This window comes from Drosophila gunungcola, unplaced genomic scaffold (assembly GCF_025200985.1).
Source record: "Drosophila gunungcola strain Sukarami unplaced genomic scaffold, Dgunungcola_SK_2 000093F, whole genome shotgun sequence".
NCBI lineage: Eukaryota > Metazoa > Arthropoda > Insecta > Diptera > Drosophilidae > Drosophila > Drosophila gunungcola.
The window spans coordinates 1-26,614 of record NW_026453255.1 but is presented as its reverse complement, the minus strand read 5'-3'; the positions used below and the strand labels follow the sequence as shown (position 1 = coordinate 26,614).

Here is a 26,614-nt window from a genome sequence, read left to right as displayed (position 1 = left end):
TACTAATTTCGTATTCCATTTCATATTTTTTGCCCCTACCCCACCCCAACCCACCCCCCTTAACAGGTTCGATGTGCTGGTGAATGGTGGCGGAGCGGTGACCTTGCAGTTCCAGCGCTCTCCCTTCCGACCTTTGACCCGCACCGTCTTTGTGCCCTGGAACCGGATCGTGGTGCTTCCGCCCGTGCAAATGCAGCTGAGCGACGACGACGAGACGACCAGCCGGAATATCAAGTAAGTTTCTTAGTCTTACGCACCTCATTAAATGAGGGAGTGAGTTTAATCTTCACACAACCATAATCTCATAGCTGGTTTGAATTTTAAAAGTCTTTAAAACGCGTGCTTTAATTTAATTTCATTGCATAAGGTCTTCTTAAGACTAATAACTATTTTTTAGAACATTTACCTTTATACATTAAAGTTTGAAAGTGTTTTATGAAATATAATGTTTAGCTGTTTAGCGATTGCACATATATTTACAACATATTTTACTGCATATTTTAAGGCGATTTGGCTTGTGCCTTTCTAAGCACTAAAAATGTTTTGTGACATTAACATCATTTTAATATTGCAAAAACTTATGCCAGCTATCACAATATGTATTTTAAAACAATTCTTTTTAGCCTAAAAGTATTTATCAAATCATTTTAGTTAAATTACTTGTATCCTTCCTATTCAAATTTAGTTAACAAACTATTATGGACCGTTTTAAATATATTTTCCATATAAAATTAATTTTTTATTTACACCATTTCCTTGTGATTTTGCCATTTTGCAGGGTGGCTCCGCTGAATCCCGCCCTGACGTTCCTGAACTCGATCCACTATCACACGGCGGACGAGGCCAACGATGCCAGCAAGGTGTGCATGGACCACGATCACGAGAAGCTGCGGCCTCAGCTGATCAGCACCTGGATGCCAAATGGAGTGGGCGCCATGCCCGGCAAGAGGGTCATCTTTGCCGAAACTCAGGTGGGTTGTGTGATCCACCACCACGTCCTCGTCCTCGTCCTCCGCCTCCGCCTCCTCCTCCTTCTCCACGTCTCTCATTTAGCACTCATCCACCCCAACGCCGGTCCCTAATGCCATTCCTAATTAGCAGTCCTGGCAGCTGCTGCTGGACGCAGCGCAGTTTTAATTAATTTAAAGTTTGCCTTAATGACATTATAACTTTGCATCTGCCCGGTGGAGTGGGAGGAGGAGAAGGAGGAGGAGGATGCTGGGCCAAAAGGGCCAGTGAGGTAGACATTAATTCTGCCAGAGAAGCGAGAAACCTCTTCTCGAAGGTCTGGCCCTCGCTGGATTCGTAATGCGTTTAATTGCAGCACTCGAACCTGTCCAGCTGCGGTCACCAGTAGACACTGTCTTTTCCCCTACATTCCCCACTTTCCCCTCTTTCCCTATTGCCCCATCCTCTCTCCCATTTTGCCAGAGTTACCGCTGATAGACATTTTCCCAGGTCCAGTCAAAGTTCCAGTCCCGGGTTAACAGTCACCTATGGCAGATGATATGGTCATGGTCAGAAAACAATAGAATTGTACAAATCAGACAACAATGTATTTTAATAAATATCAGTTGATTAACAAGCCATTAGTTCAATCATATTCATTGAACTTAACCTTTCTAAATACTCCAAAATACTCCAAATAAATAAATATATTATTTTGACTATTTAAAATATTATGTTGTTCTAGTTAAACTAACTATAAAAATTATAGATATTTTGAATAGTATTTAAAGTTTTGTTGGCCTTTAAAACCATGAAGCAAATATTCTTAATTTTACCTTAACTTAAGGTTAGGTAAAATTAAAATTATATTGCTATGACTTGTGCTTTTAAGTCAACGCATTTATTGAATAAAGAATAATCATTTTAACTAACTTTAAACTAACATTCCGAAATAAACACTAACTTAACCAGCAAAGAGGGCAAAACCAAAATAACAGAGGCTATAAATTCGCTTGCCAAAATCGTAACCCAGTGGTTTTGTTTGTCCCTCCACAGATCGTGCAAGAATCCATCCAGATCCCGGGCTCGGATCTCCACCTGACCTACCAATCCTCGCAGGCCAGTGGCTACCTGAGCATCGTGCGCATGCGTCTGACCGCTGAGACCATTCCGCCCACCCTGACCCACGTGCATGTGGGCGTGGAGATCGAGGGCGCCCTGCATGTGAAGACCTACGAGGCGGACCCCAGTTTGGTGCACACGTTTGCGTGGAACAAGCGCAACGTGTACCGCCAGAAGGTTTACGGTGTGACCGTGGCCCGGATTTCGGTGGGCTACCAGCACAGCACCTGCCAGTCGCCCGTTTGGATCGCCCAGACGGCCAAGTTGCAGGGCTACGACGTGGACATATCCGACATCGGGGGATGGGGTCTGGACATCCACCACCACTACAACTTCCACGAGGGCATACTGCAGAAGGGCGATGGCAGTACGCTGCACATGAAGGAATACCCGCGAACGGTTAAGGTGGTGATGGGCACCGGCCTGCAGCGACCTTTGACCTGCCCCGACTACTGCAACGGCGTGGCCAAGGATGCCAAGCTGCTCACTCCGATTGCCCTGGCCACCGGACCGGACGGCAGTCTCTATGTAGGCGACTTCAATCTGGTGCGTCGCATTACGCCCGACGGCAAGGTGTTCACCATCCTTCAGCTGAGTGCCACGCAGGTGTCGTATCAGTATTACCTGGCCGTCTCGCCGGCCGACGGACACCTGTACATCTCCGATCCGGAGAGGCACCAGATCCTGCGGCTGCTGCGGCTCGAGAAGGTGAAGGATCCGAGCATCAACAGTGATCCCGTGGTGGGCAGTGGCCAGCGCTGCATTCCCGGCGACGAGGGCAATTGCGGCGATGGTGGACCCGCCCTCCTGGCTCGACTGTCCCATCCCAAGGGACTGGCCATCGCAGCCGATCGCACCATGTACATAGCCGATGGCACCAACATCCGAGCCGTGGACCCCAAGGGTGTGATCCACACCCTAATTGGCCATCACGGACACCACAATCACTGGAGTCCGGCTCCCTGCAGCGGCACCCTGATGGCCAATCAGGCGCAGTTGCAATGGCCCACCGGCCTGGCACTGAGTCCCTTGGACGGCTCACTGCACTTCATCGACGATCGCCTCGTCCTGCGCCTCACCTCGGACATGAAGATCCGCGTGGTGGCCGGCACACCGCTGCACTGCAGCAACGGCGGGCAGGATGGCAGGGTCAACAAGACGGGCACGGACAATGTCCTGGGCACCGTTCTGGCCATGGCCTTCTCGCCCTTCGGCAATCTCTACATTGCGGACAGCGATTCGAGGAGGGTCAATTCCATTCGCGTGGTGGACACGGCCGGAACTATGCGATACTTTGCCGGAAAGCAGGAGGGCACAGGGTGAGTAGACAGCTTTTGAATATCTATTTATATATATATTCTATAAATAAGCTGTAACTTTGTCCGTTTGTCCGTTTAAGAGAACATGCTCTTAGTTCTGTGGAACTGTTAGAGTAAGAAATACTAAGTTAAGTACACTGACTATTGGTGTGGTTGCAAAAATTATACTATATTTTAATTAGAAAATTGTAATTTATTTGTTTCACAAAATTCCCTTCTTCTATTTAATTATTCATTGATTGTCCGTTTAAGAGAACAACCTATTAGTTCTCTGGAACTTTTCGAGTAAGAAATACTAAATTACACAGACTATAGTAACGGTTACACAAATTATATTACATTTAAATTACAGAATTTTAATTTAAGTTTTTGTTTTTAAATTATTCTTTGTTCTTTATTCTTTGTTAAATTAAAAAGATAAAATTTAAATTAAGTAAGAATTTAAGTACTTATTTGTTTTATCCCAAATATTCATACTGTTTACAAACATGAATCGTTACCATTAATTTTGTTTGCATTGTTTATTAAACATTAACAAGGATTATGAGTTCTTTTTTGCCTTGGATTTTATGCTGATTCTAAAATATGAATGTTGTTCGAAAGTTGAATAAGCAATATTTCATACAGTTTGAGGGAGCTTAGTTAGGATGTTATAAATCAAAGGGCACCCTTTTCACTGTCAATGCGGGCCTGTTATACCAATGCGGTGCCCCATTTGGACTTCAGCGAGTTATCAAAGTGCATAGAAAATAAATAATTCCCAGCAGTTGGCTGTTAGCTGTTAGCCCCCGTATATGTAGTCGGAATAACCGAACTATTGCATTCTTAGTTGTTTTATGCCCTCAAATATTGACTGGCAACTGGGTCAACATAACAGGGAATTTGGTCAGCAGGCCGCTGGCCAAAAACCGAACGGAGGAACAGGGTGGCGAATGGGTGGGGAAATCGTGGGCAAATCATTGGGCAAACAGGGGGGGGGGGGGGGGGGGGGAGGGCGAAAGGGTGGGCGGGGCAGATTGACTCCACTCCACTCGGACTTGTTTATGCGCATACTTGACCCAATTAAGTGAGCTCCGGGCTATTTGCATATTGCCGAACGATATCAGGCAATTTTTCAAAATGTCTACCGAAACGACACACGGGACGACAAAACGCACAGGACGACGGGCGAGCGGAAAAGAGAAAGGATACCGTAGAGTGGGGCATAAATAATAAAAATTCAGCAAGAGCAGCACAAAATTGCCAATGCACCAAAACGGCCATAAATGTCAGGCCAACTAGGCAATACCCCCAGAGTATTCGAGTATTCCCATCCTATATATACACATATACTATATAGGTATGTATGTTTACCCCTATCTTTTTTGCTTTTTCGGTTTTTCCATTCGGAGCCATGTTAACTTTATTTGACTTTATTAACCCATTTTGAAGGCATCGAGAACGGTGACCAGAAATTAATTGGAATTCTCACATTGGGAAATTTCATTGTCTGATTTTTCATGGCCCCAGTACACGCACACACACACACACACACACACACACACACACACGCAAACACGTTTGTGCGTGCATTTGTGCTCCAAAGGCACTAAAGCCATTTGCATTTTATGCATTGATTAAAGAGGGGTAGAAAACGGAAACGGAAACAGCAGTCAATGAACTTAAATTCCTGACGCAAACGGAATAATTTTATGCCATGCTAAGAATGGGCTATGATTTTCTGTGTTGCTAAGTGCAAATATTCAGTTCCGCTTAGTACGGTAGTAAATGCTGGCCAGTGTGGGTTAGTGAAATTCGAGTATAAATTGATATTTTACGAGGTTAAATATGTTTGTTGATGAAACAGCAACTTTTCTTTTTGTTTTAATTTTGTTGTAATGAAGTTATATTTATATTAAATTTACTCAGTGTTGGTAAATGGTCAATAATGTAAATTCCCAACTTAATTGTGGTAAATGCACTTAAAAAACTAAATTATTTAAGTGAAGAACATAAAATATACAGCATAAAACTCACATCAACATTTATGACTCCCTTCCAAATTTACATCACAAAATTTACACTAAACCAATTAATTTGGTTCGTTGAGTGGTGCCAAAAAAATGCCCCAAAACTCGTGGATGTTCTGCAGTTTTTGAAGGGGTTAGGGAATATTGTGCAACGTTATCCCAACTGAATATTCAGGGTAGCAGTTGATTTAGACAACTACTACAACTCTGGACATCGGCGATGATGGGGTGTGAAGGGGGTCATGTGAATGGCGTCAGGTGCCAGGGGGTTAAAGGGTAGATAGGCGAAAGGGGGATGGGGAGGGGGGGCGTTTGATTCAAGTGGGCGTGGCCGGCAAACGTGGCAAAGTAATTAGCGGCCGTCGCGCCACAGACAGAAACTATAAATCAACTTTTCACTCTTTTTTTCTTCCCCCGGCGTCTTTTGTGCAGAGTTATATCTTTCGAGAGGCGGCCAAAAGGGGCTAAGGGTTAAGGTTTCACCGGCAGTCGGGGGTTAAGGGGCGCCGGCGGAAAGGTGGTTGGGTGGCGGTCTGTGTCCGTGTCTGTTGCGTGGGCGTGGCAGCGATAAGCGGCGCCCGGAGCTCGCTTTACTTTAGACTGTTTATCGAACAAACAATGTCATCATAAATATGCGTCCCGAGCAGCCATCCAAGTAAAAAAAGGAGGAATTCCTGAAGAGAAAGCCTGGAGAAAGGGTGCGGCTGGAGATAGGAAAAATACGGAAATGAAGAGTGTGGGTGGGTGATTGCTCTCGACCGACTCTTCGTAACAATAAGGCGTATCTGTAGCCTACCAGAAGTTGAAAAGAACAACTCATTCGGCTTGTAATAGCACAGGTACTTTAGAAAGCTGGCTATTCTATTCTATTTTATATTTCTTAATTGTTATAATCTGCTGTCAAATACTTTAAGAATTTATAACTTTCTATTTAAAATGTATGGGAAGGCTCAAATAACTTGGTCTAGTATTATGTGATATTTGAAGAAACTGCAAAACTCTTTCTCCTTATTGGCTTTTGTTTTGGTTATTTGATTCATATTTACAGTTTTGTAATATGAATATTATTAATAGACAAATAAAGTATTAATAATGCAACTATTCTCAATATATATTTATTAATTATTTATATGTGTATTTGGGCTTTATTTTTATAAAAGCTTTGATTTAATGTTTTTATGGCATTTTCCATGTGAAATAAGGGCTGCCAATTGATTTTCTTTTAAATTTAAAACTTGGACAACCGAGTGTTTAGTTACCACATTTTCCAAGCACAACTAATTTGCTTTTTCTTTGCTTTTTTTTTTTTACCAGATCCCAGACCTGCGACTGTGCGATTGGAGGCGGTGGCAATGGCAGCGCTGCCTCCGCGGGAGTGGGCGGGGCCAGCGGCGGCGCCTATTCGACAACGGTTAACCCAACGCGGCCGAATGGCGGCACCACGCCCACCACCCCGTCGGGCGGAAACGGAAGCGGAAATGGCAACGGTTCGTCGGCCACCTCGAGCGGTGGTGGCTCCTCCTCCGGCGGTGGGGCGAACGGCAGTGGTGCCTGCATCTGTGCCGGCGGCATTGCTCTCTCCACCGGATCCGGCTCGAACTCCGGCTCCGGAAATGGCAACGGCAACGGCGGCGGCACCCTGGCCAGCATCGTGGGCAGCGGCGGACTGATGTCCACGGGACCCACAACGACCACCACCGTGCTGCTGGGCGCCAAGACCACGGCGGCGGGCATCGGCGGCGGGGCGGCCACCTTGAACGACGACGGCACACTCAGCAACGCGGAGACGCTGCTCTCCTCGAACGCCCGATTCCAGGCCATTTCCGCCATCGCGGTGGCCCAGGACGGGGTCATCAATGTGGCCGATCAAGGTGAGTCACGAATCTTGGCTTATCGTACAACTAAGTGATTTAGTTAGTTATCCAAAATATCGGAAATTCGTCGTCTTTGAGTCCATCTGCATTTTGTAGTTTTAATAGTTGCAAACTTATCGCTAAGGTTGCTAAAATCAATATTAAATATGTATTAAAATTCGAATATACAGTCTCTAAGTTTGCAATTCGAGACACCTTGTTCTTACACTAAGAATATCAGATATATTATTCAAAAGCTCGTTTTTGGTTAGTTCCTACTATTTTGCATTTATAGACTTTTAAAATTGACAAGAATGTTTTGTGATAACAACTAAAATTATCAAATTCTAATTCTTGGTAAGACCAATTTATTAAACTATAAAATTGGAAAAAATGTTTGTTAAACTCTTTTGATTATAATGAAGATTTTTTTTAAAATATCGAATTGATGCTTAACAACATTTAAGAACTAAATAGAATAATTAAAAGAACAATTCGAATGTAATAAACGTAATTCAAATTTAAGTTAAAGCTTTGGAACTTGAGCGTGAAGTAATAACTAGATTGTTTCGTTTTATAAGAAAGTGCAAAATATTTCTTGGTAAAATATAAGCCTCCATTAAGTTATATATACATTATGCTGAGTAAATAGGCATTGTGAATCAATAATTTTCATTTTGTAGCATATTCTCGAAGGTTTTCGATGCGTTTTTTATAAGTATACTCCAAGCCTTATTGCTATTTCAGTGGTCTGACAGTTGGGTTCCCAACAACTGTCATCTGATACAGCATATTTGTCATTTTCCTTCGAAATGTTTGCCCCATGTGTGTGTGTGTGTGGGCCAGGCAATTTGCTTTTGTAATGCACACACACACCCACACCCACACACACACACATAACAGCATGGAAAATGGAACATTTCCTTTGGCAAATTTTCTTCAACTGGCACTTCTTCTTGCTGCTGTGTTAACAATAACAAGCGGTGAAGGAAACAAAAAATAGAAAATGTTAACTGCTGGCTGGTAGAGTATAGGAAATACAAAAAAAAAAAGAGAAATTTATGGAAAACCGGAAGTTGAGTTTCGACATATTGCAAAACACAACCACAGCAAATACAATAATAATAATGACAGCAACAGCAACAGCAAGACAGCAACAACAGAAAGAGCCACGGAAATGGCAACAAAACTTGAACAATGAACAAGCTGTGGAGGAACACGCAATTGTTGTTGTAATTGGCCATAATGGCGAAGGGGGGTGGGGGCTGGAGAAGTGGTCGGAAAAGTGGGAGGCGGGAGGGGGTTAAGGAAAAGAGCGAAACCAATTTCCGTTACAATTCGAACGAGGACAAATTAGGACCCACTCGCACACACACACACACACACACACATTCACTCAGGTAGCTGAAGAAACACAAAACAAAATGGCCGCCAATAAATTTGTTGAAAGGGCAGGAAAAGCAAAGGAAAATTTGGGGAAAAGGCAGAGAGAAAAATATTCCCAAATCATACTTACCAAAATGTTCTTTCTCGAATAAACTAAATTCAAAATTAAAAACATTAGCTATCATATTTTTATAGAATTAAAATTATAATTTTGGAAGCATTAACTATTATAAAAATTCAAAAACATTTGTTATCTGTTTTTTATAACATTAAAATTCGAATTTTAATAGCGTTTTTTTTTTGGATTTGTTTGTTGGATCAAACATAATTTTGTTCTTAATTTGTGCCAATAATTGTGACATAAACTTTTCTAAAACTATAAAAAAAAAAACATTAAATTGCTACTGCTTTCAAATCACTTGGGTAAATTTTAAGTCACTCCCTACTTTCTATAAAATATTTCGCTCAAACAGTTTATTTCATAGCCAAAAGGCGTCTTATACATTAAGCATTAAAACGTCGATGGTGTTTTCCTCTGTGTAGCCATAGAGTGTCCCTTGTAAAAGCCAAAGCTCAAAAAAGCAAGGAAGGTATAAATTTGAGTGCATTAGCAGAGCGTAATTTGATAAGACCAAAAACGTAATTAATAAATTTCCACAGAAGCTATGGAGACGAACACGACTCCCCGACAACGATGGACAAAAAGGGTGGATTTTTGGGCGGGCATTTTCGTGTGTTTTCTTATTTTTATTTTTTGGTCTTGGACGGCGGATCATCAGCCGTCGTTGAAGAAGCCGGCAACTCGGCGCGCAAATTAATGAAAAGGCTAAACCGGGCCAGTGTTGAAGCCGAAGCCGTGGAAAGCAAATCAATGGCTATAATTAATCAAGTTTTAGTCTGCGATGGTGGTGGTGGTGGTGCTGTGATGGTGGTGGTGGTGCTACACACGTGTGAGTGATTGCTGTGTGAGTGTGAAAAGCGAAAAAGTGAAAATCAATCTTATTACCTACGCGGCATTGAATTGGCAAAACTTTTTCCACCCAAAAAAAGCCCTTTCCCCCATCTTCACAACATTAATCAGAGATATATATATATGTGTGTGTGTGTGTGTGTGTGTGTGGGGGTGGGTGGGTGTGTATTTGAGTGTATTTGTGCGAGCAGACAAGACACATACAAATGTAGCTGCTGGCCAAGGAAACGTAAATAAGCTTCATTAGCAGCTCGCTAGCTTAAGTGGCCTTTTCCCGGCGCCAATGTGTGTGTGTGAAAAATTATTGCATTAATTGTCCTGCCAGGAAAAGAAGGACGACCCAAAAAAAAAAAAATAAAATACTACAAAAAATATCGATGGAATCGCTGAGTGACAGGCTAAATGAGAAAGTACTGGGACAGTAAAATCAGTATTAATTAGGAAGTGTAAGCGAATCTTGATGAACTTAAAAACTAAAAACTAGCTTCTACTAATGGAAAAATGCATATAAAAATGAAAAATAAATTTTAAATTACAACTTCAAAAAAATGATTAACAGGATATCCAACAAAACTAGCATTCATACTATGAATATATTTATAAGTCTTAAAAGCTTGTTGTTAAATCTTGAACTTTAAAATGAAACTAGCTTCTACCAATAGGTATTTGCTTAAAAAAGGTTAGCCAAATTTAATTAGTTTTACTTGAAGAATTTCAATTGAAATGCAAAAAAATTCACATTTATACGCATTCGACCAACATGATTAGTCTTTAAAAGTCTACGCCTATTCTTTAATCTCGATTATATATAGCGATATCGGAAAATCGGGAAAAGTCAAAGGCCCTCCATAATGTACACCAATGTATCCGTACATCCCTGCCCATTCTCAATCACCATTGATATCAATTTCGCCAGCGATTTGGACATATGCCAGCTGGCCATGACGACTGTTTAACGTTCAGGACAATTGCAGGACACCCCCGGATCTATGAGTGTGTGTAATGGGTGTGTGTAAGCTAAGAAGGGGAGGGGGGGGGGGGGAGTTGTGGACAACAAACATTCGGCGACACAATGGCAACAACCCTTTGCACTCGGCACAAACAAGTTGTTCAGTTTATGGGGTCATTACCATTACATTACTGCTCGCCCACACACACACACACACACACTAACACACACTTACATATAGGATGGGTGGCGGGTGGGAGGGGGCGGTAACCTCCAGCTGAGCGTCACACATTTATTGCATTGAAATTCGCTCAATCGCTGGTCTGGCGCTCTGCCAATTCGAATGCCAATGCCCCAGCTTCAGTTCGAAAAACCAAACGTCTGCACTGCCCAAAAATACATAACATAACATAAAAATGTATATAAATGCCAAGGAATATAATTATAATTCAATATATCTATTAGACCTTGTTATAACACATTGTTTAGTTTTGCAGAAAAGTATTTGTAATTAGTTTTTTTTTATAAATCTTATTAAATTAATTTATTACAATTTGGTATGGAAAGTCCTTAAATTTACGTAAATATTCAGTATTATTTGTGTTTGTGAATTGGCGATACTGCTTTGTTTACTGTGTAATCAACGCAAACCCAAAACCAAAATGCTCCTCTAAAATGAGACCATAATGGCTTACGCTCCAACGGCAGAAGGTCACAGAGGAAGGGGGGGGGGGGTTGAGGGTTGATTTTCGGAATAGTGGGTGGTCGGTCATGTGTCTCTTGGATCCTGGATCCTGAATCCTCAATCCTGAACCTGAATCCTGAATCCTGGCTGCTGGGTCCTCGGGTAAATGAACTGTAACGCAATCAAATCAACACTGCCCGCACCGCAATAAGAATGAGCCACAATGTATTTAATATTTTTATTGTGATATGTGCAAATGGCAACTGGCACATAATTCGCAATCAGCGGTGAATTGTTGCATACAATAATTGTGTGGAATTAAGGTTTATGGTTGGTCTACAACTGGGGTAGTTTTTGAACTTGGTTATTTTAGATATATTTTTACTTACAAGTTGACGAAATATGGCAATTCAAACTGTGCCACAAGGCATAAGGTTTGAAATATTAAATATAGAATTTAGAAAATGTACTTTAAGGATCATAAATTACTTTTCAAAGTGTTTGTGACTCTAAGATATGTACTTCAATTAATAATAACTGTTTTTTAACTTAGCAGACTGCTCTGTTGAATGTTTTCTGGCAATTTATTTAGAACTATAAAAGTCCTCATCCATTAAGTTTTAATTGGTTTAATGATAAACATGTTTTCAAAATGATTTACCCTGTTTTCTATAGCATACATTCATTTAAAAAGTAACAATGATCCATAATAATACTTTTTTAGCTAAGCAGACTTTCTGCTTGCAGTTTTCTGGCAACCTATTTGGAATTATAAAAGTCCTCATCCTTACAAATTTAATTTGTTTAATGGTGAAAACATTGTTTACCCTATTTCGTGGTAGAAATGACACTCAGTAGTAGTAGTTCGCAGTAGCTCACTTTTTGGGGCTGAGTGACCAGGTTTTGTGGCATTTATAGATGAATGTAGTTGTGCGCAATGATGTAAAGTTAATGTGCCCCATAGCACCCCCGCACTCTCCACTTAGTTTCTCATACAAAACGCTGTCATCATCGTCTTTTGTTGTTTTCCGTTTGCAATGCAAAGCCGTAGGAGAAAGGGGGCTGGCTGCCTTGAGAATAGGGGACGTGAGGCGGAAAGCAAGCAAATTTATGCAAATCCAAAGCGATTTTCAACACTAACTAAAATGAAACGCTTCACAGAGGAAACAGAAAAGGGAATGGGGCGATGAGCAGTAGAAAATTGCACAAAAATACTTAAGACACTCGTTCACAGATGGAACGAGAAAAACCAGGGAACGAGGGAACGAGGGAACTTACCTACGCCATTTTGTATTTGTGCATTTGCAGTGATTTAAAACCTAAAAGGGGGGGGGGCTTGAATAGTGGTGGGTGGTGGAAAATGCAGGAAAACTGCGGGCGGGGAGGGGGCATGGCAATGCAGAACAGTGAAAACAAACAGCTGCAGGAACTTGGCGTTTAGCTTAAGCAAATGATCAACAAAACCGATGGAAAAGCGACTTTGGGACGGCGGTGCGTGCAAATGGGGTGGGGCGTTAAGGAAGTGCGAATAAATTTGATGACCAGTTAAAAGGAATTGTCCAAGGAGCTGGGAATGAATAAATGAGTCAATTATCTTGGCAAGGACAGCGAGTGTGCGACTTTTTTACGACGCCCAGAGCGTGGGCAAAAGGTAATCAAATGCCAAGCAGATGCTCACCGAAGAACACAAAAAACAAAAAAAAAGGGACAGCTTTTCCTGCCACCCATTAGGTAGTAAATAAAGTTGATAAGCCACGCTTGTATGCTGCACTCTATCAGGGTGTAAAAAAGTCACATTTTACCTCCAACTTAGTGTCTGTTTCAAGACATGCCTTCGACAAGCATTAAAAATTAACTGGCTGCTTGAAACTATCAAAGGATACGGCTTACTTCTCAAATAATTCGTGGGATATTAAAGGTTTTTATTAGCAGTCTTTTATAACAAGGCTTATTCGAGACATTGGCTATAGCTTTTTGGAAGTAGCATTTAGTAAATTACGGTTAAGTCAAAGTCATTGCTGTTTTTAGTGCAGTTTAATGTTCCCAAACTTAAACCATCTAGCAATCTAGTAAACCTTAAGTTAAAGCAATGAAGTTACAGAGCCAGATTAGTCAAATGTATGATAATAATCAATTTGATAATAATCAATTTGGTATATATTTGTGGTTAAATCTAAACCATAGCTTTGCAACCAAACCATCTTGCAGTGCAATGAAATCGAGCAAAATTAAAGATCTTATCATTACAATTAATGATTTCTTATATATATTTTTTTTGCTGAGTGCAGCTTGATGTTTATTTTTTCTCAACTTAGATCTAATATTAATTTCAAAGTGTGTGCATCATTGCATGCCCATTCTTAGGAACTAAGGCCGACCGCAATTAAAGACCATAAATATATTTAATAATTATAGATTTACATGTACAACCTTTACCCATTTCCAAATTGTTAAATGCCAAATCTAAGCCACATGCCCGTGTTCTCGTGTGTTTGTTCGCAGGATCTCTGCACGTGTTGGCCCTGGAGCACTACCTGCCCTCGCACGACGAGAACGGCGAGTTCCACATCCCCTTCCCGCCCTCCAGCGAGATCTACGTGTTCAACCGGTACGGCCAGCATGTGGCCACCAAGGACCTGACCTCGGGCAAGACCCGCTACAGTTTCCTCTACTCGAAGAACACCAGCTTCGGCCGCCTGTCCACGGTGACGGATGCGTCGGGCAACAAGATCCAGTTCCTGCGCGACTACAGCAACGTGGTTAGCTCGATCGAGAACACCCAGGACCACAAGTCGGAGATCCAGATCAACGGCATCGGGATCATGACCAAGCTGAGCGAGAAGGGTCGCCAGGAGATCGAGCTGGACTACGACAGCAATACGGGCCTGCTCAATTCGCGCTCCTCGGGCGGCGAGACATACATCTATCAGTACGATGAGTTTGGCCGCGTCACCGGCCTGATCCTGCCCAGCGGCGAGATAGTGCGCATCACCTCCCAACTGGCGGCCAGCCAAGGGCTGACTGTCCGCGTCCATGCCTCCGTCGAGTCGCTCTTCTCGCGAGAACGCCGCGCCGGCGAGGCCAACGAGCTGCTGGTCCTGGGCGGCGTACGGTCCACCCATCTGAAGCGCGGCCAGGCGCACGCCGATGCCGAACTGAAGGCCAACAACACCCTGGTGATCCACGGCGACAATGGTGTCGTGGTGGAGGCCTCCGCCGTCGCCCGTCATCCCCTGCTGGAGGCCGCCCTGCCCGTGGAGGCCGAAATGCTGGCCATGTGGTCGCACCAGAGCGTCACCATGGGCGAGGGCCTGACCAACTCGATGTACTCGGTGTACAGCCTGGTGGGCGATGTGCGCAATCCCCAGCAGACGCTGAACCGCGAACTCTGGGTGAACCAGTCGCGGGTGCTCGGCGTCGAGTTCGATCAGTACACCAATCGTGAGACCTTCTACGATGCCCGCCGCACGCCCATCCTGATCGTGGCGTACGACCAGTCCGGGCTGCCCAAGTCCTACTATCCAACCAACGGGCATCCGGTGAACATCACCTACGATCGCTTCAATCGCGTCGAGGGCTGGGCCTGGGGCCCCGCCGAGCTCAAGTACAGCTACGACCGGCACGGCCTGCTCTCGGAGATCACCTCGCAGCAGGACGGCATCGTTTCGTTCGTGTACAACGACTGGAATTTGGTATCCGAGATCGGTTTGGCCAGCCAGCGCAAGTTTGTGCTGCAGTACGACGACGCCGGCGGACTGCGGCACGTGGTCCTGCCCTCGGGCACACGGCACAGCTTCAGCATGCAGACATCCATTGGCTTCATCCGGTGCACCTACACGCCGCCGGGCAGCACCAGGGCCTACCTGCAGCACTACAGCCATGCGGGCGCCCTGCTCCAGACCATTTTGCCGGGCGACGGGGCCCGCATCGTCTATCGCTACAATGCCGCCGGCCAGCTGACCGAGGTGGTGCACGGCGACGGCCGGAGCGAGTTCCAGTATAACGAGGCCACCGGCATGCCCAGCACGGTGTCGCACACGGAGCGGGAGCTGGAGTACCGCTGGGACTTTGAGTACGCCGCCGGCCTGCTGGCCGAGGAGCGCATCGACTATGTGGCCAAGACGGGCCTGAGCAATGCCAAGTTCAGCTACGAATATGACTCACAGCTGCGGGTGGTGGCCCTGCAGGGACGGATCGGTGGCCAGAGTCTGCCCACGCAAGCCTTTGCCTACGATATGCGCACCGGTCGACCAAGTTTGATTGGCCAGTTCCGGTTCTCGCAGCCGGCGCTCAACCAGACGCAACTGCACGACGGCACGGCCAGCTTTACGCGCACCGTCGACGGTCGCTTCCAGACGCAACGCATGGCCCTGGCCATCCACCGATTGGAGGTGTTCCGCATGGAGTTCTCGTACGGCGTCCACGGACGCATCGCACAGACGCGCACCTATACGCGCAACATGGCGGTGAACAGCTACACGAACGTGAAGAACTACACGTGGGACTGCGACGGGCAGCTGGTGGGCGTGGAGGCGCAGGAGCCGTGGGGCTTCCGCTACGATGACAACGGCAACCTGCTGTCGCTCACGTACCGGGGCAACACCATACCGATGGAGTACAATGGCCAGGATCGGATCGTGAAGTTCGGCGAGGGGCAGTACAAGTACGATGCCCGCGGCCTGGTGGCCCAGAATGCGCGCGAGGAGCGCTTCCACTACAACACCCAGGGCCTGCTGGTGAGGGCCTCGAAGCGGGGTCGCTTCGATGTGCGCTACTATTACGATCACCTCAAGCGGCTGACCACGCGCAAGGACAACTTCGGGAATGTGACGCAGTTCTTCTACACCAACCAGCAGCGGCCGTACGAGGTCAGCCAGATCTACTCGCCGCGCGATGGCAAACTGATGTCGCTGACGTACGACGATGTGGGCCATTTGATCTACGCCCAGGTGTATCGGCACAAGTACTACGTGGCCACGGACCAGAGCGGCACCCCGCTGATGCTCTTCAATCAGTACGGCGAGGGCATACGGGAGATCATGCGTTCGCCCTTCGGTCACATTGTGTACGATTCGAACCCCTACTTGTACCTGCCCATCGACTTTTGTGGCGGCATTCTCGACCAGGTGACCACGCTGGTGCACATGGGCGACGGCCGGGTGTACGACCCCCTCATCGGCCAGTGGATGTCGCCGGACTGGCAGCGCGTGGCCGAGCGGATCATAACGCCCACTCGGCTGCATTTGTACCGCTTCAATGGCAACGATCCCATCAATGTGGGCCACGAGCGCCACTATCCGCAGGACTTTGCCGCCTGGATGCGCACGCTTGGCTACAATGTGGGCAATCTGGTGCCGCAGTTGGCCCGCGATCTGTGGCAGCCGCCTGCCCTGTGGGGCCGCCCACCGGCCAATCCGGTGGCCAATCCGGTGGCCCTCAATCTCCGGCGGCCCTTCGATAATATACCCACCATGGCGGTGGAGAGCGGCTTCCTGGCGCACCTCAACGTGCGCCGAATGTCGGACTTTGAGCAGCTCTCCGCCCCGCCGCGGTCCGCCCTCAAGTGCGATGTGATGGACCCCTCGCCCAAGACCATCGGATCGGACACGGAGCCGCCGTTCGGCAAGGGCATCGTGGTGTCGCGCACCGCCGACGGCCAGGCCATCGTGTCCAGTGTGCCGGCGGCCAATGCCATTTACCGCGACGTCTACACCAGCGTCTTCAATCGCTCCAAGCTGCTCCCCTTCACCTTTGTGGTGCACAATGCCCAGCAGGACTCGTTCTTCTTTGTGAAGGAGGATGCCTGGCGGGCCACCGAGGATCGACAGCAACTGAAGCGGCTGCAGGGACAGGTGAACACCACCTTCCATGAGATCACCCGCGAGACGACAGTGGGAGTGGGAGCAGGAGGAGCAGGAGGATCAGGAGGATCAGGAGGAGGATCTTCTGCGGCCCCATCATCATCATCATCATCATCTAGCTCGTCGGCAAACACGGGCAACTATCTGGATGTGAAGATACATGGGGCGCATGCCATCATCAATCTGCGCTACGGCACCACGGTGGCCAAGGAGCAGCAGCGACTGATGCACCATGCCAAGCTGACGGCGGTGCGGAAGGCGTGGCACCGCGAAAAGGAGGCGCTGCGCAGCGGGCTGACCACCGCGCTCGAGTGGAGCCAGCAGGAGACCGAGGAGATACTCAAGCAGAGCTATGCCAACAACTACGAGGGTGAGTACATCCACGACGTGGCCCTGTATCCGGAGCTGGCGGAGGATCCCTACAACATCAAGTTCGTGAAGAAAAAGGGCGCCACCGGCGGCGCGGCGGGGGTGGCCAATTCGCGTCGGCGTCGCCGCCGATCCACCGATCCTGTCCAGGCAGAGGAGGTCGTCGACTGTTAGCTCAACGGAGGACCAGCAACCAGAGCTGCCGGAGCAGCTGGAGGAAACCCCAAAAAACCAGCCACTAAAAAGCAAGGAGCGCCGTAAAACCGAAGAACAGGAGACATAATTATTTATATTTATACATATATATATATAAACCTATATATATATATATATATATATATATATATATATATAGTACATAAATCTATGTTATTGAACCAGTTTTTTGATGTCAAGGAACATTATATTTATATATATATATAAACACGTATACATAACATATTTTTTTTTTATGGTTAGCCACTAGAGAAAAGTAATTGAAAAAAGTAATGAAATTTAAGAAAACTAAGCAAGCGACATGCCCACATAATCCCATGTAGCATGCATGTGCGTTTATATGTGTGTGTGTGTGACGTCAGCTAAGCCGCAGATACAGATACAGATACAGATACAGCCACGAATATAGAAGCAGTTATAGATATACAGATATATATATAATATAAATAAATAAATATATAAAGGATAGCATAGTGTAGTAGTCATACCCTGCATACAAGACATATGTACATGCATACTCACCACAATAAGGGGGGAGAAAAAAATAAGGAAAAACAAAAAGGATGTGGGAAATGGGAAATTCATTGTTGGGGGGCTGGGGCGTATCTTTTTTTCGTGGTACTCGAGCTTTTTGAGACTGGCATAGTTTTAAACATAAACAAAGTAAACGGCAACCGACCGACGGACCTTCGAGAGCTGATCCCGCAGATCTTCCCTTGCCAAAAAACAATTCCAGCCAACCAGTGTACATACAAAAAAACAAAACGAGAGCGGTGGTGGTGGAAAGTTAGGAAAAGCGGAAACGGAAGTGGATATTCAGGGGACAGCCCAGACCAAAATACTCACACACACACATACACACTTCGACAGACTAAACTACACTAGGCAACCGGGTTTTGGGGTTGTGGGAGATTTTTGCTTAGCGAAAGCTTTCTCTCATTTGCTTTGCACAGTGTCAGCTTCGAAAACAAAAACAGAACAACATAATTATAGGGAAAAAAAAAAAAAAATTTAGCTGCTAGGCAAGGTGTTTTTTTTTTTTTATTAAATAACATATAAATGGATATACATTAAGTATAGAACACACACACACACACACACATATATTTATAGAGAGAAACCTATAGCTGTAATGTCCTGATAGATAAGTTTAAGTTTTGTCCTACTTAATTAATTAATTTATTCAATATTATTGTTCATATATGGCCGAGGCAAGGGCAACACATCCACAATCCAAAAAGAGAAAAGAAAACATAAAAAGAATAAAAAAAAAAAGGGAAATCAAACTAATTGTAATGATAAATATTAACGCTATTATTGTGTGGCATGTGAAATGTGAAATGTTTTGTTATTATTTGTAAGTCTGCTTTTCTCGAAACTCAGCTCAATGCGGCCCAAATAAACTCACAACCATAAAACGAATCGAACTAAATAAAGCTTGAAAACAGTATTAAAAAAAAAAAGAAAAACAAACACAAACACGAAATAGATATATGATTTCAGCATGGAACCTTGATCGAGATCGTTGAGCTTTCCGTCCAATTTGATTGAGATTGAGAGGGATCCAGAAAGATATTAGATGCCAATTAAAGTAGAATTTGAACGGATGATTTCCGCCCATTTTGCTTCGCTTGAGAATCGCCCACTTTTTGCAGCTCGAGTTTCCCTTGTTTTCCATGAATTGGTGCTTATCGAATTTATTGCCACAACTATATATGTAGCCATATAGTTGAATAATCGCGTGTGTTGGTCGTTTCCTTGCCTCCTAGAACGTAAGCGCAGAATTGCTAATAAAAAAAAAAAACCCTGTAGAAAAGGAAAACAAAAGATTGCTGAATTAGTTGCGAACGAGCAAGAAAACGAAATTTTATAAAAATTACCAACTCGAAACCCACACCACAAAACGAGGCCAAAACGATCGATCAGTTGGGCTAAAAGGGAGCAGGTGGAGCCAGCCAAGTAGAACGCAGCTTAGAGCAGAATGAGTGTCCGTATGAGTGTCCGCTTAAGGGAGAGAATGCTGGATCAATGTCCGTACAAGTGTACGGATTCCCTTCGGGATCGAGTGTCCGGATGGATGTCCGTATAACAAACAGAGAGAGTGTCCGTTCAAGGCAGAGAATATCCGGACAAGTGTCCGCCTAAGAGAGAGATGGTGTCCGCTGAAGAGAGAGAAAGGGTGTCCGCGTGCGTGCGAAAGCGTTATATCAAAATATAAGAAAAGGAAATCGGAGTCTCGTCTCTCGATATTTGCCGGAGTATCTGTGTATATATATTAAGGCTAATCAAGGTAAACTAGTGTTATATCGTATATGGCACCGTGCATCGTAATCTCTAGTTATATATATAGAAAAAAAAAAACAAATAAAAATATAGAGGCCCACACACAAGAGTGTGTGCAATTTTTTTTGGCTTTTTTTTCTCCATCGTTGTCGCGCCTAATTAGATGTTAAATAAACAAGACAAACTATCGGATAAATGGTATATATATTATATATATAATATGTATAGGAGTCTATGTGTTAGATGTACGTGTGCGGGGTACCACTGTACTTTCCGCTCGAATTTCTCCCATCTGGTTTTCGATTCGTTCCCATTTCCGTTTCGTTAATTGGCAAACCAAAACAATTCGAAAAAGAGCAGGAGTCAGTTACCTATTAGAATTTGGCAAGCATAAAAAGCAAAACAAGAAACAAAATGAAAAAAAAATCACGAAATGAAATTGCTTCAAAAGCAAACAAAAAAAAGATAAACAAATGGCACACTAAAATTAATATTATGAATTAGAGCGAACTATGAAATGGCTTGAGAAGGAAGAAACCGAAATAAAATAAAGTAAAAGTAAAAGAAAACAAGAACAGCAGACGCAGCAACAAATATTTATGTGTACATAACTGAAAACCAAGTATTTTAGGATATTTATGTTAGAGCTACACGAACTCCAACTTAAACCGATGGAGTAACTTACAACTAAACCTAAAATTAAACCTAAAACTAACGCTAAAGTCGAAGGGCAAAAAAGAGGAGAGCGCAGGAGAGGAAATACTTAGCAAATAAAGAAACAGGGAAACAATTGAGATAAATTAACATTTAAACGTTTTGCACACCACAAACAAAATAAACAAGCTAAACAACAACTAGAACAGAACACTCACACAAATACAGATACAGATACAGATACATTTACAGATACACACCCACGCCCACAGAAATTCAGATACATATACAGATGCACTCGACAACAGCAAAGCAAACAACAAAATTTAGCAACAACAAGAATTTATGAGATATAATAAACAAATAAACAAAATAATATAAACAAACCAACCAAAAGGCAGCGACGCAACAAGAAAAGTTGAAATACTTATTATAAACAAATAAAACGCAAAGGAGAACAAATTATATTTATTAGAAAAAATAGCAGAGAAGAGGAATCTGTAGTATATCGAACTATGTAATTCACAAATAGTAAATAAACCGAGGCAAACCAAGACAACCTAAGGAATATTGTAGGGCAAATTTAACTAAACTAAACTAAAGTCGAACATAAAACACCCCCACATTTTTTTTGTCTGTGTAAGCTTAGTGGAGAATTCAAGGGCCGGCGGGGAGGGGGATGGAAAATGGGAAAACCACCTTCACAAACCCACCCCGCAATTGGCAATTGGCAATGCAAACGATAAACGATAACCCCCCATTCATCACCTAGATCCCCCTAGGCATATGCATATATCTATCGGTAAATGAACAATTATATATGGCATTATATTACCACAGCAGAACAGTAAAATAAAATGACATAAAATAAAAATAATTACGATAATTATTGCAATAATGATAATGATATACCATATATGTAATGATTTCAACGCGAAACGAGAATATTTTAAGCGTATTAAGTTGAACTATATTATATATGAAAATATATATATATAAATGGAAAAAACAAAACAAAAACAATGCGACAAGCGATAAAAATAAACCAAAACAAAAAAGAAAACCACACACAACACAACTTCTGAGGATATCAAGGGTCTAAGAATAAATAAAAACTAATGAATTAATTAAAAATAAATAAATGAATATGAAAACTAAATGTGAAGCAATACCCCTGTGTTTTTATTGATTCGTTTTCAGCAATTGGTGGGGCTTGCAGATGTTAAATACTTAATCCTTAGGTACCAGCACTATATTCCATAGGCGGCAATCGATAATTGGAATTAGGATGAAAAAATTAATTATTATAAATCATCTAAGGTTGGAATGTCATACATCATTGAACTCGTCATGATGTCAAACGATTTTTAAAAATCGGTTTTTGTATCAAGACAAAATTAATTTTTCTAAACCGACTGTATATGGATAGTATTGGTCGCCAGCTGTACAAAACAGCCATTCTAATGGATATACGTCTAATTTTGCCCAAGTTACAAAAAAAGGACTCTTCAGGATTTTGGTTTTTATCAAGTCTTTAAAAAAACAAAAAAAAAACACCTAAAAAAAGTTTTTCCATTAAAACGCTGAAAAGTAATGATCAAAAGATGGATTGTCATACATCGGTGATATCGTCATTAAATTACCATTCAAATAGCATTCACAGTTAAAATTTTTTTAGTTTTTCAAATTTTCAAAATGATATTAATCAAAAAATCAAAAAAACAAACATTTTCAAAAAATCTATTTCTTAAAATCGGATTTTGCATCAACACCTAAAAAAAAACACATACAAAATCAGTTTTTCTATCAAAACGCTGAGAAGTAATGGTCAAAGGATGGATTGTCATACATCTGTGAACTCGTCGTTAAATTTCCAATCAAATGGCATTCACAGATAACATTTTTTCAGATTTTTCAATTTTCGCAAAAAATGATGACCCCCACCCTTATCAAAAATGCAAAAATTGGTCAAAAAATTAATTTTTTCAAAAAATTGATTTATTTGTCTAAATTGATTGTGGATGGGTAGTATAGGTCGCCAGCTTTACAAAACAGTTACTCTTATGGATATACGTCTAATTTTGGCCAAGTTACAACAAAAGAACTCTTTAGGATTTTGTTATTTTGACAAGTCTCCAAAAACCTAAAAAAAAACACATACAAAATCAGTTTTTCTATCAAAACGCTGAGAAGTAATGGTCAAAAGATGGAATGTCATACATCTGTGAACTCGTCGTTAAATTTCCAATCGAATGGCATTCACAGATAACATTTTTTCAGATTTTCCAATTTTCGCAAAAAATGATGACCCCCACCCTTATCAAAAATGCAAAAATTGGTCAAAAAATTAATTTTTTCAAAAAATTGATTTATTTATCTAAATTGATTGTGGATGGGTAGTATAGGTCGCCAGCTTTACAAAACAGTTACTCTTATGGATATACGTCTAATTTTGGCCAAGTTACAACAAAAGGACTCTTTAGGATTTTGTTATTTTGACAAGTCTCCAAAAACCTAAAAAAAAACACATACAAAATCAGTTTTTCTATCAAAACGCTGAGAAGTAATGGTCAAAGGATGGAATGTCATACATCTGTGAACTCGTCGTTAAATTTCCAATCGAATGGCATTCACAGATAACATTTTTTCAGATTTTCCAATTTTCGCAAAAAATGATGACCCCCACCCTTATCAAAAATGCAAAAATTGGTCAAAAAATTAATTTTTTCAAAAAATTGATTTATTTATCTAAATTGATTGTGGATGGGTAGTATAGGTCGCCAGCTTTACAAAACAGTTACTCTTATGATATACGTCTAATTTTGGCCAAGTTACAACAAAAGGACTCTTTAGGATTTTGTTATTTTGACAAGTCTCCAAAAACCTAAAAAAAACACATACAAAATCAGTTTTTCTATCAAAACGCTGAGAAGTAATGGTCAAAAGATGGAATGTCATACATCTGTGAACTCGTCGTTAAATTTCCAATCGAATGGCATTCACAGATAACATTTTTTCAGATTTTCCAATTTTCGCAAAAAATGATGACCCCCACCCTTATCAAAAATGCAAAAATTGGTCAAAAAATTAATTTTTTCAAAAAATTGATTTATTTATCTAAATTGATTGTGGATGGGTAGTATAGGTCGCCAGCTTTACAAAACAGTCACTCTTATGGATATACGTCTAATTTTGGCCAAGTTACAACAAAAGGACTCTTTAGGATTTTGTTATTTTGACAAGTCTCCAAAAACCTAAAAAAAAACACATACAAAATCAGTTTTTCTATCAAAACGCTGAGAAGTAATGGTCAAAAGATGGAATGTCATACATCTGTGAACTCGTCGTTAAATTTCCAATCGAATGGCATTCACAGATAACATTTTTTCAGATTTTCCAATTTTCGCAAAAAATGATGACCCCCACCCTTATCAAAAATGCAAAAATTGGTCAAAAAATTAATTTTTTCAAAAAATTGATTTATTTATCTAAATTGATTGTGGATGGGTAGTATAGGTCGCCAGCTTTACAAAACAGTCACTCTTATGATATACGTCTAATTTTGGCCAAGTTACAACAAAAGGACTCTTTAGGATTTTGTTATTTTGACAAGTCTCCAAAAACCTAAAAAAAAACACATACAAAATCAGTTTTTCTATCAAAACGCTGAGAAGTAATGGTCAAAGATGGAATGTCATACATCTGTGAACTCGTCGTTAAATTTCCAATCGAATGGCATTCACAGATAACATTTTTTCAGATTTTCCAATTTTCGCAAAAAATGATGACCCCCACCCTTATCAAAAATGCAAAAATTGGTCAAAATATTAATTTTTTCAAAAAATTGATTTATTTATCTAAATTGATTGTGGATGGGTAGTATAGGTCGCCAGCTTTACAAAACAGTTACTCTTATGATATACGTCTAATTTTGGCCAAGTTACAACAAAAGGACTCTTTAGGATTTTGTTATTTTGACAAGTCTCCAAAAACCTAAAAAAAAACACATACAAAATCAGTTTTTCTATCAAAACGCTGAGAAGTAATGGTCAAAGGATGGAGTGTCATACATCTGTGAACTCGTCGTTAAATTTCCAATCAAATGGCATTCACAGATAACATTTTTTCAGATTTTCCAATTTTCGCAAAAAATGATGACCCCCACCCTTATCAAAAATGCAAAAATTGGTCAAAAAATTAATTTTTTCAAAAAATTGATTTATTTATCTAAATTGATTGTGGATGGGTAGTATAGGTCGCCAGCTTTACAAAACAGTCACTCTTATGGATATACGTCTAATTTTGGCCAAGTTACAACAAAAGGACTCTTTAGGATTTTGTTATTTTGACAAGTCTCCAAAAACCTAAAAAAAAACACATACAAAATCAGTTTTTCTATCAAAACGCTGAGAAGTAATGGTCAAAAGATGGAATGTCATACATCTGTGAACTCGTCGTTAAATTTCCAATCGAATGGCATTCACAGATAACATTTTTTCAGATTTTCCAATTTTCGCAAAAAATGATGACCCCCACCCTTATCAAAAATGCAAAAATTGGTCAAAATATTAATTTTTTCAAAAAATTGATTTATTTATCTAAATTGATTGTGGATGGGTAGTATAGGTCGCCAGCTTTACAAAACAGTTACTCTTATGGATATACGTCTAATTTTGGCCAAGTTACAACAAAAGGACTCTTTAGGATTTTGTTATTTTGACAAGTCTCCAAAAACCTAAAAAAAAAACACATACAAAATCAGTTTTTCTATCAAAACGCTGAGAAGTAATGGTCAAAAGGATGGAATGTCATACATCTGTGAACTCGTCGTTAAATTTCCAATCGAATGGCATTCACAGATAACATTTTTTCAGATTTTCCAATTTTCGCAAAAAATGATGACCCCCACCCTTATCAAAAATGCAAAAATTGGTCAAAAAATTAATTTTTTCAAAAAATTGATTTATTTATCTAAATTGATTGTGGATGGGTAGTATAGGTCGCCAGCTTTACAAAACAGTCACTCTTATGAATATACGTCTAATTTTGGCCAAGTTACAACAAAAGGACTCTTTAGGATTTTGTTATTTTGACAAGTCTCCAAAAACCTAAAAAAAAACACATACAAAATCAGTTTTTCTATCAAAACGCTGAGAAGTAATGGTCAAAGGATGGAGTGTCATACATCTGTGAACTCGTCGTTAAATTTCCAATCAAATGGCATTCACAGATAACATTTTTTCAGATTTTCCAATTTTCGCAAAAAATGATGACCCCCACCCTTATCAAAAATGCAAAAATTGGTCAAAAAATTAATTTTTTCAAAAAATTGATTTATTTATCTAAATTGATTGTGGATGGGTAGTATAGGTCGCCAGCTTTACAAAACAGTTACTCTTATGGATATACGTCTAATTTTGGCCAAGTTACAACAAAAGGACTCTTTAGGATTTTGTTATTTTGACAAGTCTCCAAAAACCTAAAAAAAAACACATACAAAATCAGTTTTTCTATCAAAACGCTGAGAAGTAATGGTCAAAAGATGGAATGTCATACATCTGTGAACTCGTCGTTAAATTTCCAATCGAATGGCATTCACAGATAACATTTTTTCAGATTTTCCAATTTTCGCAAAAAATGATGACCCCCACCCTTATCAAAAATGCAAAAATTGGTCAAAAAATTAATTTTTTCAAAAAATTGATTTATTTATCTAAATTGATTGTGGATGGGTAGTATAGGTCGCCAGCTTTACAAAACAGTCACTCTTATGATATACGTCTAATTTTGGCCAAGTTACAACAAAAGGACTCTTTAGGATTTTGTTATTTTGACAAGTCTCCAAAAACCTAAAAAAAAACACATACAAAATCAGTTTTTCTATCAAAACGCTGAGAAGTAATGGTCAAAAGATGGAATGTCATACATCTGTGAACTCGTCGTTAAATTTCCAATCGAATGGCATTCACAGATAACATTTTTTCAGATTT

The 26,614-nt window shown here is 41.6% G+C and overlaps 1 protein-coding gene across 1 annotated transcript in view; it reads left to right on the top strand.

Annotated features, from left to right (window-relative positions):
* Positions 1–17,888, top strand: part of LOC128265097 (teneurin-a) — a 246,366-nt gene extending 228,478 nt beyond the window's left edge. The window contains 5 exon segments of the mRNA XM_053000913.1: positions 67–234; positions 779–971; positions 2,005–3,389; positions 6,713–7,269; positions 13,744–17,888. Of these exon segments, the coding sequence (XP_052856873.1) occupies positions 67–234; positions 779–971; positions 2,005–3,389; positions 6,713–7,269; positions 13,744–17,645 (6,205 nt within the window). The 3' untranslated portion in view covers positions 17,646–17,888.
* Positions 17,889–26,614: the final 8,726 nt, after the last annotated feature.